The sequence below is a fragment of the Coturnix japonica genome, chromosome 19, assembly GCF_054131305.1.
Source record: "Coturnix japonica strain WE chromosome 19, WE-NBRP24, whole genome shotgun sequence".
Classification (NCBI taxonomy): domain Eukaryota; kingdom Metazoa; phylum Chordata; class Aves; order Galliformes; family Phasianidae; genus Coturnix; species Coturnix japonica.
The window spans coordinates 2,091,429-2,112,397 of record NC_140681.1 but is presented as its reverse complement, the minus strand read 5'-3'; the positions used below and the strand labels follow the sequence as shown (position 1 = coordinate 2,112,397).

Below are 20,969 nucleotides of genomic sequence, written 5' to 3'. Positions count from 1 at the left end.
CTAAGAACCAAGTCTCTCTTCCCCATCAGTACATCAACAAATAAAACAAACCTTTACTAGTACAGGAGCTCTGGAAGTTCAGTCAATTGCTTAACATCAAGGCACACTAACATCATTTTTAAAGTACTGCCTCTCGGCTACAGTGTTGCCACCAACATGGCCATCCTTAGTTTCCACATTCTGGCTACATATTACTTTTTCACAGAGTATTTACAGGCAGCTTTTCAACTCATGGAAATACAGGCATACAACTAAACTCCAGTTGCTCTACCAATAGGAGGTATGTCTAAATGAAGTAGTATGATTAAGCACCACTACGAAGCACCAGGTCAAAACCTGGTTTCAACAAGAAACAATTGCCAATATAACACATCCACCCATAGCTAGGGCAGGATTCTTCACACTGAAGAGAAGTGGCCCAAAGGTGAGGTTGGGGACAGAACAGAGACAGCCCAATCGTGAACCACATGGACAAGCACACCAGGAATGCTGATTGCTGCGCTCATACAAATAGATGTAACAGCAAACAACCACCCAATGGAAGGTTCAAAAAAAGGCAGAAAAGCATTATCACAAAGCACTGGGCCACAGAACTTACTGCCCCAAACAAAGAAAAAGCCACAAGCTGTGTTTAAAAAAAAAAAAAAAGTTTATAGAAAAGGCTTTTCATTTAACAAAGACACACCTCGTGACACTGAGCCACAAGTAGCAGAGACACACAGGGAAGCACTGCCCCACAACAGCCCTCTCTCTCTCTTCCAGCTCCTCCTGGGCTGTGCTGTTTGTTTGGTGCTGCCACAGGCAGAGCACGGAGTTACAGAGACCTTCGGCCTCAGCTCACGCAATTGTACACTTTGTGATCAATGCAATACTGCTACCACACCACCTATAAAGGACCTTCTCTTTCTATAACACACAGATCTACCGACTCAGTAACTCCAGCTAAAAATCAACGCACACAGTAATTTTTGTAGTAAAACATCACAGATAAGAATCTATAAATTTTAAATAAATACGAAATTGTAACAGATTGCCAAATGCCCTCCATTAGATCATAAAAACACTAAAAGGATTTCTAATAAAAGTGTTTTCGTTGTTGTTGTTTCTTAAGGAAGATAAAAGCTTTTTGTGCTTGACATCATTGGAGAACAGATAAAATAGGAATGAATTATACTTGACACTTCTTTGGTCAACAGGAAGCCTAAAAGAACATAATACTTAATACTGCTGACTTCATCGGTATTTTGCAACGTAAACCCATAGCTCTCTGCTATGTTGTAACATATAAGAAGTTGAAAACACCAATTCCGTCCACGTTTTGCTAACAAGAGGCATCGAGAAATGCTACACAGAGCTTCACCACCCTGGCTGAGAGCACAGCTTTGGCCACACAGCGCTTCTGCTGCCCACAACCGCAGCCCGGCACTCCCAACGCTCCGTACACAACCGAAAAGGAAAGAAATACAGTTCGGGTTCACGGCGACGCCGCCACAAGGCTGAACCCCGCCCCGCTCCTCTGAGGCCGAGGTCCCGCCGCGCGGCCATTCGGGCCTCGGGGCCACCCTCAGCTCCCGGCCCCGCGCGTCAACAGCCCGAGGGCCGCTCCCCATGGGCGGCCGGGCCGGGCCGCTCCACACAGCGCCATCGTGGGGGGACTCGGGTAGGGACAACGCGGCGGCGGGGACGGCCGGACCCACCCGCTACGTGGCCGCGGGAGCAGCCGAGCCCGCACGGCCGGGCCGCGAGGAGAGGGGAGGCCGAGAGCCAGCAGCCACGGTGCCGAAAGAACGAGGGTCGGACAGAGAGAGGGAAACTGCCGGCGGGGCCCGAGAGCGAGGAACAGAGCGGGGCACGGAGCGGGGCACGGAGCCGCAATGCCGGAGCGAGGCGCCGAAGCGCCGGGAGGCGGCCAGGCCGACGGGCTGCACGGGGCCCAGCGCCCCGCGGGCCAGGCCACGGCTCTGTCGGTCCGGGGCCCGGCCCACCCCGGCAGTTACCTGCGCCGCGGGCAGCCGCTGTCCTCGTTGAGGTGTCCCAGGCCCGGCGGAGGCGGCGATAGCAGCGATTGCTCCCGGCTCCGGCGCTGGCTGCGTTGACGGTGGGGGATGGGCCCGAGGGCTCGGCAGCCCTCTCCGAGCGGTTAAAGGGCGGACGGTCGGCGTCGCTCGTCCGGCCGCGGGGCGGCAAGCGGTGAAGAACGGCTCGATGGTGACGCGCGGATCCCGGCCCCGGGCTGGGCCCCGGCTCTGGCCGCAGCGGCTGCTCCCCGAAATGGCGCCCGCCGCGTCTCGCCGCTCGCAGGCTCCGCACACGGCACGGGGTCGCCCAGTACCCGTCGCAGGGGCTATCGCGAGACACAGAGGCCGGCCTCGGCCCCGCGCTCGCCACCTCTCGCGAGACGGCGCGGCCGGAAACCGCCTCTCAAACTCTCGCGACACTCTTTGAGGACAGCAAGACCGCCATCTCCTCTTTTCTGTGTTCTCGCGAGAGCGCTCGCACCCGCCACGGGAGGTCAAAGGTGACCCGTAGGAACTTAAAGTCAGCGCCGCCATTTTCCTGCTGCAGCTCCTTGTGGGGCCGGATGGGGTTGTTGTATCGTGTGTCCGTAATGAGCGAGCGGGCCTTGAGGCTGCTGGTAATATATCGACACGAAGGGCCTTGTGTGATCTCCTGTGGGGTGTCTCTTGTGCTGCCCATGACTTCCCTTGAGCTGTGGTGGCCCACACAGCCCCTGCTCAGTTGATTGTCCTCACAGTGTCTGGTGCCCTTTAACAGGCTGCTCACTGCTCTGCTGCACCCGGGGCAGCTCAGAACAGGGAGATATGTCTGGTGGTTCAGCAGGGCGCATTATGGCCTTGTGTGGTGGCTACGGGCTCTTTTTGGCGCTATGGTCTGCAGCATCCCTGTGATTAACCCTACAGCGTGCTCCCAGCAAGTCACAGCTCTGCTGTTAAGCTCCACGTGAGGAAGGTCCTCCCACAGTCCTTCATCACCTGGGGGCTTTTAGCTAAAGAAATGGAGAAGTGTAACTCTGGGGAGACAAAAAGGAAGTGGCTGAGATAGAGTGGACTCAGGACAGGAGGAAAAGAACCTGCAAAGCCAGCTCAGGCTGTTAAAGGACAATTTTAGGCCATACTGTGTTTGGTAGATCTTATCATCCAAGCTTCCAGAGAAGCTGTGAACAGTGATGCAAAGCTTCAGTGGTACTGTAGCTTTGGTGTCTTCTAATCAACAAAATATGTGTTATCAGCTAAGAAGAGTTCTTGGCATAGATGCTATACAGTGTCAATAACATAAAGATGGTAGCACATATCCAAAAGGTTATTTACAGGAAAAACTCACCCATATGGAAGCCTCCAGTCTGCTGGGAAACACTGAGGCAATCACCACCAAGGACCAATCTCCAAGAGATGCTGCCTTAGTGGTGGTCAGCCTTTAAATGAGGTCTAGAGGAGGTGGAGTCGAGCTCCACCCCTTCCAGGAGCACAGCTCCATTACTCTCACCTGTGCTCCCACAGCTGACCCAACACTTGCCTCAGCTGATTAATCAGAGGTTTTATTACCAGTTTCCCATACAGATGCAGACGTACACAGGTGCCTTGTCCAGCCTGAGCATATTTTCTGTGGAAAGCCTTGCTCCATTTTTTTGAGCAGGGCTCTTTAAGAAACTGAAAAGTGTTACTGCCCTAAACATTTGGTAGAGGTGAGGGAGGAGATTGCTACAGTAATAAGATGAGGAGCAGTTGGAGGAGGGAACCTTGCAAAGCCAAGGTGTTTGTCTAGACCCATCTCCTTATCTTGTGAATACTATGCAGGCCTGTTTAATTACAGAAAGCAAACTTAGTGAGGGAGAAAGAGGTCTCGCAAACTACACTTGCACACATTTTGGTAGGGTCAGAACAAGACCCCATGAAGCCCCTCCAACCCAATTCCAGTATATTCTAAGTCTTGAATTGCTTTTGCCCAGGGGTAGGGTCATACCTTGGTCGCAGTGTTAGAGAGGAGCTGATGACTATCTGAGACCCTGGACTCATTTCTGCAATGTTCTGAAGAAGGACCGAGCATCTCCTTAGGGAGAGGAGGATCATGAGCACTGCTCAAGGACCAGCTTTGCATCTCTGGATCCAGGAGTGGTGACTGCATCTTTCTCCGTTTCCCCCCACCCCTCCTTTCAAATTATGTTGTTTACCAGAAACAATATATTCTGTGTAGGCCATCAGACATCAGTATCCAAATATCTACCTGAGTTTAGTACAAAAAACTCCATGCTTACTTGAGATCCCAATCCATCCTTATACTAAAAGTCCCCAGTGTAAGCAACATGTTTTGTCTGACAGTAGCAAATGAGAATTGCACTTAGAATATCATATAAACCAGAGGAGGGGAGCTTGTGAAAATAACTGTTGTGGCAAGTACACAACCCATGTAAGCTGTGTCCTGCTTAAGAAATCCTGAGCTGTGTCTGTTGGAGCCTGAGAGCACCGGAAGAAGCCTTACCTTGCTAATAATGTTCTTTCTTGTCTTGGGTGAAATGGATGTTGTTTTGGGAGTGTTAGGCTTGTTTACTGTAGGACAGAGCAAACTAGGTTGTGTGTTGGGCAGGAAGTTGAAGCAGTCTGTTCCTTTGTGTCTGGATCTTCTGATGTAACGACTGACAGTGTCTGTTCCTCCCTTTGGCTAAGGGCTCTGTCAGGTTTCCTTAGGTTTAAAAGCGACAGCAGCTGGTGGTGTCACTGCTGAACCTTCTGCAGGAAGCTTTCCCTGCTTACAGGATGCCTGTATCTGGCAGCCTTTTCCCTGCCATAGACCCAGGTACAAATGGGATTGTTGGTGACCTGGCCTCCTCTTGCAGCTTTTGGCCCAAGCCGCTGCTGGCTGCCATACGGAGTCTGCCAGCACCTTGGGGGCAAATGGTTAATGGAGAAAGTATGAGTGTCCTGTGAGATGAAACCAGTTTGTCTCATGTGCGATAAGCTTCAGCCAATTCCACCGTACTCATAATGGAGTGGTTTCGTACTGAAGCCAGTGGCAGACAAGCATTAATGGCTGGATTTTGAGGTTTGGTTTTTTTTTCTCTTATGAGTCTGGAACAGTTTATAGAGAAGATTTAAACAAACTGTCTTCTGAAACTCTATTTTGTTCCCACAGTGGATGGAAATACTTAAACCAGCTGAGGGGGGGGACGACTAAGAACTCAGGCTCACATGCCTCCAAATCAGTGAGGCCCCGCGGGAGGAACGGAGCAGGAATTCGGGTCGTTCTATTTACCTCGCGCTGCGGATGCTGAGAGCTGCTGCAGATTTGAAAACGAGAAAGCGCAAAAGAAAGTAGAGGCTAGAATAGGAAGAAAAGAACTGCGCCTTCCCACACCGGGAGTCGAACCCGGGCCGCCTGGGTGAAAACCAGGAATCCTAACCGCTAGACCATGTGGGACTGCGTGCTCAAAGCCTCTGCTGCGCCGCCAGCTTCCTGTGCTCCGCCCGCGGTGCGGTGCAGCGCCGCCTGCCGGTCGCGCTCGGTACTGCTGCGCCAACCGAGCGTCTGCTGCGACTGCCGGCGGAGCGGGGCGGGGTGACCCGGAGGGTGCAGTGTGAGCCGGGCTGTGGTGTGTGTGATCCAGTGTCACTGAAAGAACAGCACAGAAATCCCTCCCGAAAGAGCTCATTAAAAAAAAACAATGAATAAGCCAAATGGAGAGCGTGCTTCAGAGGAGCTCCTCTTTCACCAGAAGCAAAACTATTTTAATAGTATCAAATGGCTGCAAAGAAAGATACCGAAATACTAAATTGAAGATACAAATGCAAAGCTGATGCAGATAGTGTCCGTGTGCCAGCAGAGAAGATCCCAGCCAAGTTCCAGGCTGTCCAAAGGCGGAGATGTGGAACTGCACCATGTGTGCACGTGCTGTTTCCTCGCAGGATCGGAGCTGCAGCCCCCAACCCATGCAGGGCACAGGGCTGCGCTGCTTTACTGCTCCTGCTTCCTCAGCAGGAGGTCGGAGCCTGTTCCTGTGAGGTCAGACCTTGGCACAGCTGGTGGCGGCATCTGGGTTCCTGTGCATCAGCCTGTCTGTCCTCAGCTTCAGACCTGTCTGGGTGAACACATCTATGTTCTGGCTACCCAAGGGCTGCTCCTTCACATGGGTGCACTCCACTCTTACAGAAACCTCTCCTCTCCTGACTTGCATTATCCAGCAGCAGTTTGGGGATCTATATATGAGCCAGGACTGAGTTGTTCTGCTGAGATGCTGCTTTGGGGTCTGTTGGGTTTCCAGGGGAGCTCTCATGTCCACCCTGCATGACCGTGGAAGGCCAGGCCTTGAGGAGGAGCCCAGGGCTGGACTGAGATGTGTCTGCTGAGAGTAGGTGATGCTGCCCAGCTGCATCAGGGATGTGCGATGACTGCAGAAAACAGGAGAATTTGCCATCAGCAGGAAGCTTAAAGAACTAAGCTGTCAGTTTTCTATCGCTGTCATAGGGCATGTAGAGAAACTTGGACAGGTTGAGAGCTCAAACACATTTAATCTTTCTTTTTCTCTAACTTTGCAATTCATGTCCATCACAGTCCCACCACACTGTGGGCGCTTTGGGAACAGGTCTCATTTGCACAGTCCCATGAAGGAGTTGTGTTGAGTTTGCAGGCAGGGTCACTATCACTTGCATCTCAGCATTTCACACTGTCCTGCTGGGGCAGTGGTGGGAGCAGCAGGGCACTACAGTCCCAGCACTGCTGCCCAGAGCTGTGGGTGCCCCAGCCCTGCACGTGCCCGAGGCCACGGCTTGGCCCTGAGCAGCCTGAGCTGGGGAGCAGCCAGCCCATGGCAGGGGTGGGGCTGGGGTGGGGTGGGCCTTCCGGGATGCTATGAATTCCTGTCCGGCAGCACTGTGGGGCTGGTAGCTCTTCTCCAGCTTCTGGGAGCACATGTGCTACTTCCAGCTGGAGTCTGTGAAAAGCTGGCAGCACCCCTTGGGCTGAGCTGACCAGGAGGAAACACTGTCAAAAAGCTGATTTTGCTAAGTCATCCCTATATCACTGCTGCATGCGGGAACAACTGTCTGTGCTGGCCACGCAGGGATCCCCAGTAAGTGCAGCTCCTGAAAGCTGGGAAAGGTGATGTGTGTTGGGTCCAGCTCACTTGTGTGGAAAAGGAAATGGCCTTCATGCTGTGTAGACTGTTCATCAATAGCTAACACACCAGGCTGTTATCAACCCTGCTTTTCTTACAGATCCCAAACACAGTGTGATGTGGACTGGCAGAAAAGTTAACTCCATCCCAGCCAGATCTAGTGCAGCACAAAATACAGTATAAACTGCATGGGAGGTGAAGACAGCTCTGGTTCCAGCTGCTGTGCCAGCACCATACATCCCCAGCCCTGGAGTCATATCCCCATTCCCAGAAAGGACTTCAATGCTGCTGTGTCACCAGTCAGGTTAGATGAGAATGGCCTCAATGTTGCAGCACTGCCTGACCTGGAAAGGTGCCTGTCCCCATCCTTGTATAGCTCCAGGAGGTCATGCTGGGCTTAGGCATGCATCAGGGATGGTTTGCAGTCTGCACGAGGCCCATAACCATAGCAGTTATCTATCTACAGTTACAGCTGTAGCAGTATCACTAGTTATGCCCATCCGTGGCTGCCCTGCTCATGGAGATCTCTGTAGGTCAGCGCAATGAATGCAGAAAGGAAAGTCTGGTGCTGCAGCACTGGCAACCTCTGGTTCAGAAACATAACTTCTCCCTGTGGTTACCAAGTTGAACAGAGAGTTTGCTGCCATTTCCAATGGCTTCTGCAGGACCATGGCTGGTCTTCAAAGCAGTAAGTGCATGAGAAGGGTGAAGGATATAAAGCATCAAACCACTTCTCACACTCGGTATAGAAATGCTATCAGTGAGTATTAGTAAACAGGCAGTGTGCAGGCAGGTCTCAGGGCATCGTCTTGAGGGTAAAAGGGATGCACTTTAATTAAAAATAAAATCATTATTATTTCAACAAATGAATATGGTAAGAAAAGCAGCCTAGAGATACTGCAGTTGAAGACATCCATAAACAACAACATGGAGCAAATCTGTGGTGGTGAAGAATGACAGGAATCATGGAATAAAACTGAGAACGTGTAATGTGTTCCCCTGGACAGGAAGGCGGAGTCCTGGATGATGGCTCAGGAGGCATCAGGGCCAGCGAGAGCCTCTGCACTCATGGGCATGCTGCAGGAGAGCCTATAAATCCCCTTCTTCCCTTATCTCCAGAGTTCTGATGGTGGGACTTTTTGTCACAGAAGTGGGAGTCCAATTAATTTGTCAAGGCTTGTAAGGAAGAAAAAAAAAAAAAAAAAACCCACCAGGCTACAGGATTAGCTTCAGCACTTGCAGGTTCTTTCTGCTCCTTTCTTGGCAAGTACCTGCCACAGTATTACATCGCCTGGCATGGCCATCAGCAAACACAGACGGCTCCAACAGCTTGTGTAGCCTGGGGTGAGAGGGAACAGCGAGCTGAAGTGTGACAGGACATCTATGTCACCACCGCTCATGTTGCTGCTCAGGTACAGCATAGCTGTTCCCACTGCTAGTCTTGATCACACGCCCCTGGCAAGCATCCCCTGCCCCAGGCACCGTCCTGCAGCTGACGGTGGGACTCATGCAGCCAAACCATGCATAATATCCCCAGTGCAGGACAGAGCACCACTGGCCTCCTTGTGTGTTTGGGCTGATGGGTCAGCCTTTAGGGGGCAGACTGAAAGCAGCAGGGCTCTCACTGGGTACAAGGAGGTGTCAGGTACGGAGTAGAAGTCCTTTGGAAGCTCTAACTGACACAGTGGTAAGGTCACACATTTCAGTTCAGAAATATATCTGCTCTGTTCTCTCTGTGCTCCAGTCTTGCAAGAGACCCTGGGAGTCCTGAAGCAAGGCAGGGCACCTCTTCCAGTGGACTTATTCCCAACCATCATTAGCAGAACATGAGAGTTTAGTTCATAGAAAGTGACTTGAGAGCATGGCTTCCCTTCCATGTCTGCTTAGCTTTGGGGCAAGGACTATCAGGGTCTGTGGGAGCTGTTGAATCACAGCCTGAACCTCTGATTGACCACCTGAGGTGAGCATTGAGTCAGCCACGGGAGCACAGGTGAAGATGATTCAGCTGTGTGACTGGAAGGAGTGGAGCCTGGCTGCACCTCTCCTAGAGCCCATTTAGGGGCTGACTGCCACTGGGGGTGGATCTCTTTCTGGAGATCGCTCCTTGTGGATTTTCTTGCAAGTCTACAACACCAGTGAGCACTTTGCATTTGTCTCTGACTATCTTTTCCAATGTGATAATTTTATTAGCCTAACTTCTCTATTTTCTATATGGCACCTATATGCTCACTGATCATACGTGAGGACAGCAGGATCATGGGAGCATTTCCACCTCTGCTTTCCTCCCCACTTCTTCTCCCCCTTTATGTGCAGTTCAGGTGTCTGGCTCTGCTCCTCACCCCTGGCCCAGTGGTGGCCTTATCATCCAGCCTGGCAAAACACCTCACACTCCTGCTTACCATCTGTTCAATGAGCTGATGTGGTTCACTCATCTGGACTCTGGAATGAAGAGCAGCAGGAGGAGCAGGACTCAAAGCACAGGGAGTCCTCAGCTATCTCACCTAGCTGCAGCCTTGTGTCTCCTGCAAGGGCCTGTAATCATTGTCTCCAATGTCCTTCCCCTCTTCTCAGTCCCCTCTAAAAGGGCAGAGCTCTCCCATGATGTGGGGAGCGCTTACCCCGGCCAGAGCACCCTCTGCAGCTTTGCAGGCAGCCAGGGAGCCACAGTAGCAGGAAAGATGGCAGAAGCCTCTGCTCTGTGTTTTCAATCACAGTCTGTTTTAGAAAGCAAGAAAGGAAACAAAGAACATTTGCTGTTCCATCTGTTTCCTCATCCCATGCTGCTAAGGTTGAGTTGCAGCCAGCTGCTGCTATTGCCAATCGGTAACGTGATAGTGTGACTGCTTACTTTGCAAGGGAGCAAAGACGGTAAGATGGAAAAAAACAGGACAGGATGATTTTTAAAAAGCCCCATTGCAGAACATCTGGCTTGTTATAAACATTTACATCGTGCCCACAACTGAAAAAAAGTGCTATTTGCTGCTTGAAAGCACATTCTTTTACAAATGGCCAAATGTTTCCAAGTAGCTCTTCCGAAGTGACAGTCCTGGGCTGCTGGAGATCTTCAGGCAGCTTCAAAACACAGACAGGGTTAATTAAGAACAGGGATGGTTTTTATTAGCTTCATACCTGCTAAGGCCATTTGTTGGAAGAGGACTCTCATGGTGTGAAACCCAAAGAACCTCAGCCAGCAGCCCACGCATCCAGGTCAGTCTGGTCCCATTCAATAAAGGATCTGAGACAGTTTATAGAAGATGTCTGTGCTCCAAAATAATGGGGAATTCACATCTGCTTTCTTCAGCCTCAAACCTCCTGACATGGAATAAGAGCCATGTTGGTCAGAAGGCACCCTTTGGAGGGTGCTAGCCCTAACCCTTGCTTAAGGGAGACCATCGCTGATGGCAGATCTGGTCAGCTGTGGCTTTGTGCAGCCAAGCCCTGGAAACTCCAAGGAGGGTAAGCTGTGTCCCTGGTGAGCCTAATGCTTTGTCTTGATTACTGGTACAACAAAGAACTGCCCATGGTAAGAAATCTTACCATCGGAGAATCATTAAGGTTGGAAAAGACCTCCGGGATCTTCTAGTCCATCCCTGCCATGTTCACTGACCACATCCATCTGTGCCACAGCTACAGACCTCACCAGGTGCAGGCACTTGAAGAGATGGCTTGGTGGTGGTACTTGGAATGCTTCGGAGTACTGTCGGGTCTTTCATTATAAAACTACACTGTGCTGGGACTCACCACGGCCACCAAGAGACAGAAGGTGAGGGAGAGGGATGAGGGATAGAGCTGCCATTGCGAGATGGGGCTGTACAAAGCCAGTGTTCCTCTGGCTCTGTGTGGGCTCTGCTCCCCAGGTTAGGCACTTTGTCATCCAAGGCATTACACCTTCCTGGAGACTGCGTGGGAGCTGCAGCAGAGCAGGCTGCTCCTGGTCCTGCTCCCCATCCCAGCCCTGGGGGCTCACAGCGTTGGGGAGCATTAGCAGGGGGAAGGCAAGGCAAAAGCAAAGCAGTGTTATACCTGAAGGTGCAGTCCGACCGTACCAGAGGAGCAGAGCAGGTCTTGCATTGGTAACCAGCCATGCCAGTGGCTGAAGCAGGCCCTAGATACAGCCCGCCAGTGGTCGGGGCAGCAAGGAATGCCTTTGTGCAAGGTCCTGGACATTTCCTGACATGCATTTGAGAGCAGGACTAGCAACAGAGCAACTTCATGAAAAGAGGAGTGGGCGTATGACCCCAAGCACCGACCGCTTCACCCACCCAGGAGCAGCAGCTGAAGGAACCATTTCAGTGTGATCTCAGGCACCTGGCTCCTTCTGCAGTTCTTCAGTGGTAGTTGTGGGAAGTGTCCTGCAGCCAAGAATGGACAGCAAGGGGATACTTTGGCCTGGAACCATTGGTCGTACATCTCTTAATTCATCTTGCAGTGACTCAGTGTTCACAGCCTCACAGTTCACAAAGGCTGTTCCTTCCAGTGCCTGATAGGAAACATGGTTTCATTACTAGCAAAAGAGCTGGGGGTTTGTAACTGTGATGTCTTTGCCACACTTTCAAAGACTGTTACAGACATCTCACGTCTACCTCCTGCTGCTGACACGGGTGTGCTGATGGCCAGCACTGCATCATGCTGGCCTGATCTCCTGTACCTGTCACAGTGCGACCTGCCACTGGAGGGGGAACCTCCTCATGCCATTGCACCAGGCAGAAGTTTTCCTCAGCCCGTGAAGCCTGAGCTGACAGATCTGCAGGGAGAGCCGCAGCAGAGGCCCTGCAGAAGAGGCATTTTCCCTCAGCCACTTGATCTTTCCCCTCCAGGATCTGCCTCCTCCTCCCCGAGCTGCACACACAGCTCACTCCCACTGGTGCTCTGTGGCTCTCCCAAAGAGTCAAACCCTGCCCTGGCAGCTCGGTGCCCCTGTGCAAGACACAGCCTCACTGGGTCACTCCTCCTGGTGTTCCTAGGGCAGGAGCTCTGCTCACCTTCCATCTCCCCTGTTTGCAGTTTGTTACAGCTGCTGTTTGCAGTCTGTGTGAGGCTCCTGCCGGTGCTGCAGTGTCAGCCTGCTAACAGCTTTACAGACAGCCTGTCTCTGCATGAACCCTTGACTGGAGGCTGTCAGGAGGCAGTAAGCATTTCCCCAGATTTGCCGTGTCCCTCAGAGAACAGATACAGCCTTTATTGGCAAAAGCAGACAGCATCTGCATCTCTGCAAGGAAAGCTGCCAGGTTAACCACACTTGAGAGCTACAGCAGGATCCTTCATTTTGAGTGTTAACTCCCACTATCCGCCTCTGCTGCTCCATGCCCCAGCCCTCAGTTTTGCTGTCTGCAGCTCTTATCCCCTCCTGCTCGCCCCATGGTGCCACCAGGGATGTCCCTGGTGCTGCTATTGCAGGGCCCCGCTCTCCATCTGTGCTGAATCCAGCCTGCGAGCAGGCAGCCGTGATCTCACTGTCTCTCTATTTGTTATTTACAAGTGCAGGGGGACTTTGCTCAAATGTCTTCAGATTAAGTTACTCCGCGGTTATTCAGCAGTGCCAAAACAGCATCGGCGACGCAGCACAGCAAGGGCTGTGTCTGGTGTGCACTGATGGGCTGAGAGGGGTCATGTCTGGCTGTGCTCTGTGTGAGCCTGCAGACCCCCTGCTGAAGGCAAAGCCCACCTGGTGTCTGCCATCTCACACTGCCATGGGCAGAGCCTCTGGAGCTCGGGCACCACAAAGCTTTGCCTCTGCACGGTGTTGTTCCTCCCTGGAAGGACGGGGCCTTGTCGGCTCTGCTGTGCCGCTGGCGATGTTCTCCATTAGCGGAGCTGTGAAGGCTGTGCTGACCGAGCAGGGCTCAGCTCTTTGCAGCGCTCCTGCTCACAGGTTGTCAGCGCTCTGCCTTGTCTCCATGTTTTTGAGTCGCTGTTGTCAGTATGCCGATGGTTGACACGTGCGGTGCGGGGCCGTGCCGGGTGTTCCCGCACAGCGCTGCCCGGGCTGCCGGTGCCGATTAGACACAGAAATCCTCATCCGAACAGCTGCGATGCGGCACAGCCCCCAGGGGCACAGCCATGGCACAGCGCTGCTGCCTGCTCGCCCCACGGCGCCCGTGTCCTATAGATCATTTCGGGACGCACCGCACCGCTCGGCCTCCCCATCGCTCCGTGCTTCTGCCAGGTGCCCCGGCTCCCGCTGGGTCCCCGTTGTCCCTCAGCAGCCCTTCTCTCCCCGCTCCATGTCACCGGTCATCTCGCACCCCGCCCGCACCGCCGGCCCGAGGTGGACGCGCGGACCGCAGCCGTCACTCCGCTCCACTCCGCTCCCGAATCGCGCTCCGCCGCCGCCAGGGGCTGCCCTCGTCCCGCGGGTCTCACGGCCGCCTCCGGTCCCGAACTGCGCCGCGCACCGCCGCCCGCCCCGCCCCGCCCCGCCCTCGGCCCGGCCCAGCCCGGCGCGGCGCGGCGCGGCGGCCCCCGGCAGAGGGACCCGGGGAGCGGCCGGGGGGTCCCGGCGGCAGCGCCGAGCGGCGGGGCGGGGCGGGGCGGGGCGGGGCGGGGCGGGGCGGCGGGTCGGGTTACACATCCTGCCCGCTGCGGGCAGAGCCGGACGGCAGAGCGGGCCATGGCGGAGAGGTGAGTGCGGCGGCTCCACCTGTTGAGGGGCTGCAGGCCGCGGAGCGGAGCCCGGCGGGGCAGAGCCGAGCTGAACCGCGGGCAGGGGCCGGCCCGGAGCCCCCCGTCCTGCCCCGCGGTGGGGAACGGGTGGTCCCGGACTGCGGCCGCGCTCGGTCCCCGCGGTGGGAGCGGGTTGCGGGTGCTGAGCGGCCGTGCCGTGCGGGGCTCCGCGGGGCTGGGTGCGGCTCAGAGCGGGTTTCTGCCCCAGCGAGGGAGCCGCTGTTGCGCCTCTTCTCGGAGAGCTGCGGCCGGGACCCCGCAGGGGTTCACCTGGGCCCGTTCCGGGCCGCCCTTCTCCCCCCTCCCGTCCCCCCCGCGGTGGTTCCGCATCGCTCCGAATCGCCCCGTCCCGGAGTTGATCCCGCAGCCGCGGGGTCGGCCTCAGTCGTGTTCCGCGGGCCGTGCCGGTGCCGCCGCTGTTCTGTGTTCTGCCTTCCGACGTGAAGGGCTCAGAGCGGTCGGACGTTCCTGCGCGCTCCGCGCTCCCCGGGGCAGCAGCTCTGGGCTGGCTGCTCTCTCCTCTTTGTCTGGGGGAGAGCCGTGCTGGCGCCTTGCCCGGCGTCTCGGTGCGAGGCGCTGGGAACTATCCGCGCTGCTCCGGAGCGTGGAGTTTGTCTGCCGCTCTCACATCTCCTCCCGCAGCACGCGGTCCCGGTTAGTCTGCAGTGAGGGCGTCACGCGTTCCCCGAGAGGGGCTGCGGGACACCGGCGTTCACCCGGAGCCCGCCGGTAGCTCGGGGTGAGCCCCACGTCTGCCCGCAGCCATCATCACCGCTGCTTCGGCCTGCGCTGCTGGCAGCGATGGGACTCGGGGCGCACCTTTGGGGGCACGGACCCCATAGAGCTACACAGCTCTGGACCAACCCGGCTCTGCTCCTTGTGCTGCCGCTCCCGTCCTGTCCCCGCTGCTCTTCGGGTGTTCCCTGGGTGTGTTGTTTGCCGGGTCGATGTGCTCTTTCCTGTCGGTCGTATCGAGGCTCTTTGGAGCCGTGCTGAGGTCGCGGTGGATTGTAGGAATGCGGATTTTGCAGCCAGGTTTTTGGTGGGATAGTTCACATGCCTTTGGTATTCACAACAGGTTTGCTTAGCCGAAACAGATGTCTTGGCCTTAGCTGGAAGCACATGAACTGGAGGGAAATCCAAGTGTGCTGGCCTGGTGCATTTTGTAACCAAGAGAATTTTATGGCCCTCCTTGTGATGCAAAGGCTGCTTTCAGCCTGACAGTTACTGGATCTGCAGCTGAAAACCTTGCATAAGACTTGTGTATCTACTGTGCCAACCAGAGTGCGGAATCTGGTTCACTCGATGCTGCCCTACTTTAGGGGCAGATGTGTCCTGCTCAGCATATGTACCTGATCTCAAAAACGTGTGCACTGCTGGTAGGGTGGAGGAAGGGGAGGCTGAGGCCGCTGCTGAGCAGCTCGCTCAGTGTGTAAGGGAACCTTGCAGGCATCTGTGTATTTGTGTTTAAGCTACAAGGTGTTCTTTTATCAGTCAATCCCGCTGTTCCTCTGGGGCTGGCTTTATAGGACTGGGGCAGCTGCCTGCTGTTGCAAACAGGTGAAGTCTCGTGTGCCAGAAACAGTTGCCTTTTTTCCCAATAAAGCTGGAGCGAAGGATCCGGCAGCACCGCTGGGAGGCTGGAAGTAGGACTGTAAGATCCAAATTGGCTCTGATGGAATTGCTTCTGTAATGAAAGATAAGGGAGCATCAGCTGCTGTAGGATTCTGGCTGTTTTTTTGACCCGTGAGGCTTTCCTTTTTTCCCCTCCTTTTCCCCCAGCAGTACGGCTTAATGAATATTCATGGCGAGTTCCTTTGAAGTTGCAAAAAGATGAGTCATATCTGTATTTCTGATAGGTAAATGCGCTGGTAAGCCTGTGGTTCGGTTGCCATTTTACCCTTGAGAAGCTGCTCAGCTCGGTGCTGGCATTGCTCAGCTTGGTTTGGCTGTTGGAACCAAGGAGCCCCATGAAGCACACGAGGAGATGGTGCAGAGCGCTGGGCTGCAGCCTGGCTGGGTGGGGAGCAGGATTGCCTGGGGTGCTATGAAGGGCACTTGTTTGGTGGGAAACCTGCAGCTCTGGCTGCCCTTTTAAGCTGATTAATGCAAAATAAAAAGGATTCCTGCGCTTTATGTTCTGATTACAGTGATACCGAAAGTAAGGCTCTTAGTTTTGCTATTAAATCTCAGTATCCTGAGTAATGAGTTTGTTGCAGCTAATTAATTCAGGGTTTAATATGCTTTCGAATACCAGAACTAGACTAGCTTGTGTGGGGATTTTTTTTTTTTTTTTTGCTGCTGTTGTTTTCCAAGCAGCTTTAATTTAGCAGTAAGTGAAAGCACCCGCAGCCCGGCGGCCTCCCCAGCGCCGTGGGCTGGCTCCTGCGGCAGCGCTCACTTGTGGCTTTGCGGTCGAGGGCTCTTCTGGTTTTGACAGCATCTGAACCTCCTGCTGGTGTTTAGCCCGGGTCCCCGCGCACAACCTCTGACGGGCTCTGAGAGCCCTGTTGTGCTTCACTCTTGTTTTAGCAGTCTTACATAAGTCCCTGAATAAGTAAATGTCCGCTCTGTATTGAGCCACAACTGCAGGAGAAGCTTCTGTTCCCAGCAGCTTATCCCACGCTCGTCTGCTGGGTGAGCCTATTCCTGGCTGAGCACCCGGTCCCTGCATTAAGTGAGCCAGGTTAGTAAGGTCTCTGCTTTCTTGGAGATCAGCACAGGTGTCAGAGGTTATCAGCAGGATGACCCCTGCCCCATGGAGGTGCTGCTGGAGCAATTAGTGAGAGTGCTGGTGTGATGTATTGGGATGTAGTGGTTTAGGACAGAAAAGACCGGTGGGTAGGAGGTGGAAACAGAAGAGTGCTTTCCCTCCAGTGGCTCTGCTGGCATGTAGGGGGTGGAGGGGGAGTGCAGGCTGTGCAGGATGAAGTGGTCCTCTTGTCCTCTCTGAGTGCTGTCCTTTCCCAGCTGCTCTCAGCAGTCCCTGCTGCTGGCCCTGAGGGTGGATCTCTGCCTGTTGCTCTGGTGTGTGACTATGCAGATAAAGCCTGGTCTTTGAGAAACACCTTCAGACGCACCAGACTCTTCTGATGGTAACTAATCAGAAGTTCAAAGGAAAGAAGCTGCATTTCTTCCTTCTCTGTGGTCTCCTTTCCCAGCGCTTCCATTCCTGTTGTACTACCCAAGTGGCTTCCTTGGTGGATGGTGCAATTAGGAGATGCTAGAAAGCTTTGATCAAGTAAATACATCAGATTTTGAAGCGTTCCATTTAGGCTTGATCAGTCCTTTTCAGATAGAGCACAATAATTTGTGCCTTGTTGTGACATGTCTCCTTTAAAAAGCCCTCCAGGCAGATCTGAGTAGTTAGTGAAGCACCTCTTGTTTGTAATAGAAATAAATTCCAGAGCAGACATTGGGATCTGGTTTTAGCTGGATTCCTAGAGGGTTTCCAAGCTCTGCTGTCGTAATTTACATATTTGATGTTAATTCCTCTCTGTCCAGGTAAGCAGAGAGGCAGTTCACTTGTGGGAAGAGTGGCTGTAATGATCAAGTAACTTACTGTACCTCTTCAGAGCTCAGCCATGAGTGTGCACTAAAGCAAGCACTCTGATTTATTTTTCACATGTTTCATGGGGAAGAGTAATTTTCTGCTTTGTGCAACTTCTTAAAGCACTTAATGCTTCCCTCCTTCTCTAGAAACCAACTGAAGCAGCAGACGTGGGGTCCATCTGGCTCACACATCTGGAATTAGACACTCTAGTCAAGAGAGATTTTCTTGGTTCTTAGTGTTTTTCCTGTGATCACGGTTTTCCTCGTGGGAAAGTCTAAAAAAATGTGATTATTTGGGATATATTCTCTCATCCTAATTACTGTTCCATGTACTTGAGGTTACTGATGTAAGGAGTAGCATTGTTTTATATTTCCAGTTGAATACTGACCAGCAGGTTCTGGTGTAGTGGTTAACAGGGGTGTCCTGGGTACTGTCCTAAGCGTTCTTCGCTGCATGTTGTCAGGTGGCATTGCTTTGGCAAAGAGGTTTGGCAAGCTTTCTCTGGGGATGCTGAAGCTCCAGATCACAAAACTTTGAAAACAGGGGTTTATCAGTGTCTTTGTCAATCGCTGGAGGCAAATAGAAGGCTGGTGCTCCGTAGAGGATCCATGAGCAGAGCTCTTGCTGTACTTTGCCTTCCCAGGTGGAAAGTCCCTGATATGAGATGAGTTGAGGACGACAGCAAGCACCCTGCTCCCACGTGTGCTGTTCCAGCTGGGAGCTGAGTGCTGCTGGGCCCCTCTAAACTGACCTTTTTTCTTAGCTGTGGGGTTTATGGTCTACTAAGAACAAACAAACCTGCCCTGGACTCGTTTGTGTGTAACTTGGCAGATGTGGGATGCTGCCATAAGGCACTTGGCTTTGGCAGATGGGGCCACTTCCTACCTGGGCAAACAAAGCTGCTGCTTTCTGGCTGGAAACCCATGAGAGGAGCAGGGAAGATGCAGTGCAATGGTGTTTTATGTGTTCTCAGAGGGCCAGTTGCTCTGTATCAGTAGCTCTGTTCTTTTGTGTTTTTTGTATTTTTTTCTTATGTCTCTGTTGCTGGTGATACTGAGAAACCCAATGCTGTCTGAGTTGGGAACGTGCTTAGCAAATCTTCAACCAGGTGAGGTTCAGCCATGCTGCTGTCTTTGACTACAGCCATCACAAGGCATTGCATGTAGCAGCAGCAAGGAATTGCTTTAAAAGAAGGATGTTTTGTCATGAAATTCTCTCAGTAACAAAGTGAAGCCAAAAAAAGAGTTATCATTGGAAACTCAATGGTGAAGTAATCAAGCCCAGACCCTGGGGATGAAGCAGTGCCATACGGCATTACCTCCTCTCTGGCTGTTGATGGCAGCTTTTGGGGCTGCTCCAGCCAACTGCTCCTGGCCCAGGTTTGCTGGCTGCAGCCAGCTGTTCTGGTGCCTGTTCCTTCCCCTGCTAATCTGCTTGTGCAGCATTGTTCTCCTGGTGTGTGTGGGGGGTGGGAGGTAACAGATACCTTGCTGGTTCCAGTCAGGGAGGAGGCATGGCTGGGTCCTGCTGCTGGGCAGCTGACCACTGCAATCCAGGTTCCCTGAGTGTGTGTTTACACAGCAGCTCAACTTCAGCTTTTAGTTTCAACGTGCTTAGCTTGTTCTAAAACTATGAATGCTTTATTTAGTCCTATCCTGGTATGCCTGCTTCCTCTTCCTACATACTGTAGTTCTTTGGTTGTCCTTTGTTAACTACCAATATCCCGCTGTGCATCAGGTGCACCATCTAGCTTTTTGTTCCCTAACTATAGTAATTAGATTTGGGCTCTATTTTTTTATTAGGCCTTCCATTGCTCTAAGCTATGGTGAGGAGAGCAGCTCTGAGTGTTTTATGAATTCTTGGTGGTGAATCAACAGCAAGTGAAGAAAGGGATGTGAGGGTGCGCAGCCTGGAGCAAGTCTGAGTTTGCTGGGTGCGTGTCTGGTGTGAGAAGTGTTTATTGCATGCCTAAGGACAGATGCTGTGTACATCAGATATGGTGGCACATTCTCTTAGTGATCTGAACTGCCCTAATTCAATGGGTTGTCTTGTTATTGTGTGACTGGGTTGTGGTACAGAGAAGAGGTGTGAAGGATGTGGTGTTGGGGCTGCAGCTTTGTGTCTGGGTTAGTGCCCTGCTGGCCCTCCCTTGAGCTTCAACTGTGAAGAATGCTTATAGCAGAGGGTTATGATTTCAGCTTGGAAACTCCTGGTACTGGAATAAAGGTACTATAATTTTCCCAAAATTGGTTTTAAAATCACTGAAAATGAGGATGGAAAGCCAGCACTGTACTCCTTTCTGTACTGTGGGTTTAGAAGCTGCTGATAATGTGCCTGGTGTCCTGTCAGCTCGGCTGAATTTGCCGGAGCTGTAAATTAAAAAGCAGTCTTGTACCCTGGTTTGAGGTTTTGGTGACTGAAGCCTTCTCCAAAGAGAAGAGATGGCAATAAGAATAGGAAAGTAAGACCCATGTTCTTCTGTGGCTGAAGCTATGCGATGCCACATGTGTTTGTTCAGGATCTGGGCCCCTTCAACAAAATGGTTGAGCTCACAAAAGCAAGAGAAAGCCAGCTACTTATTTTGTTTGTAAGCTACATGAGTTTGGTGAGTACTGGTGTCCTTGTGGTGCTGGGGATGTACAGCATGGAAGGTGCGTGGGATTAAAGCTGCTGTTAAAGCCCAAGCTGAGAGCTGTTCTCTGATAGTGCCAATCATCTCCTATGGTCCCTCTGTCCCACCTTGTGCCACAGAGGAGACCAGGTGCTTTGTGGAGACCTGGCCCTCAAATACCCAAACTCCACTGGAAGAGCACAGCTCGGGGGTGAAGCTGCTCTACTGGGATCTCCTATTGGAGTGGCTCTTGTTGCTGAAGTGAGCAGGGCTGCAGTTCAGTGAAGGAGGAGATGCCACTTGAGTCTCTGTGGCTCCCACATCTCCTGCCCGGACCTTCCATGAGTGACTTCTCAGTGTGCAGTATCTGCTGGTGCCGCTGCGCCTGTGTGCTTGTACTTTATTTGGTTTCAGAGGGATGAAATCACTTTTGTCTCCATTTGGGTAGGGAAAAGCTTCTGCTCAGCTGCGTGAGCTGTTTGTATGTGCTTGCAGTGGCAGCAGTTTCTGAGTAACCATGTGTTGTTGGTGCAGGATGAGCTTGCTGAGGGATAGAGGGAAGCTTTGTCTTTCTCCAAAACATAAAGTGAAGATCTCAGTCTTTTTAGCAGGGTTTTTAGCTGGGTGACCGCCAAACAGCTCGGTGTAATAGCTTGGAGATGAACACTGAATGTAGAAGTGGGTGACAGAAGCACTTGTTTCTGCTAGGCCTGGGAGCTCTGGGCTGTGTGCTGGGGTTCTGGGTTTCCTCCTGCACTGGAGGCAATCTAAGGAAGAGCTCAGTTTCAGGAGATGCTCCCAAATGGGGCACCGTGTATGTCTTGTACTCGGGGCACTGAAATAGAATACCCCCACAGCTGGTGGCATTGGCTGCACTGCTGTGTCCTCACTTTGGTGCTTGCTGGGAGCAGAGGCCAGGCCCCGTAAATGGCAGCCACCCCTTGGAAGGATAAAGAGAGCACACTTTTAATTAGAACCTCTGCTATTTGCAGTAGTGGCCGTTTGGAGTACAGCTA

The 20,969-nt window shown here is 52.8% G+C and overlaps 2 protein-coding genes and 1 non-coding gene across 11 annotated transcripts in view; 1 reads left to right on the top strand and 2 right to left on the bottom strand.

Moving 5' to 3' along the window:
• The window catches only part of RBM39 (RNA binding motif protein 39), a 29,062-nt gene extending 26,754 nt beyond the window's left edge, over positions 1 to 2,308 (bottom strand). For all 9 annotated transcript variants that reach the window (XR_014935911.1, XR_014935912.1, XR_014935910.1 and 6 more), the window contains exon 1: positions 1,998 to 2,308. The gene's annotated coding sequence lies outside the window, so the exon portion shown is untranslated. The remainder of the gene's footprint in view (positions 1 to 1,997) is intronic.
• Positions 2,309 to 5,361: 3,053 nt separating this feature from the next.
• On the bottom strand, positions 5,362 to 5,433 carry TRNAE-UUC (transfer RNA glutamic acid (anticodon UUC)). The gene has a single exon. It is a non-coding gene; the product is annotated as a tRNA-Glu (tRNA).
• Positions 5,434 to 13,713: 8,280 nt separating this feature from the next.
• The window catches only part of LOC107322822 (rho GTPase-activating protein 39-like), a 40,652-nt gene continuing 33,396 nt past the window's right edge, over positions 13,714 to 20,969 (top strand). The window contains exon 1 of the mRNA XM_015881317.2: positions 13,714 to 13,747. Coding sequence (XP_015736803.1) covers positions 13,737 to 13,747 — 11 coding nt within the window. The 5' untranslated portion in view covers positions 13,714 to 13,736. The remainder of the gene's footprint in view (positions 13,748 to 20,969) is intronic.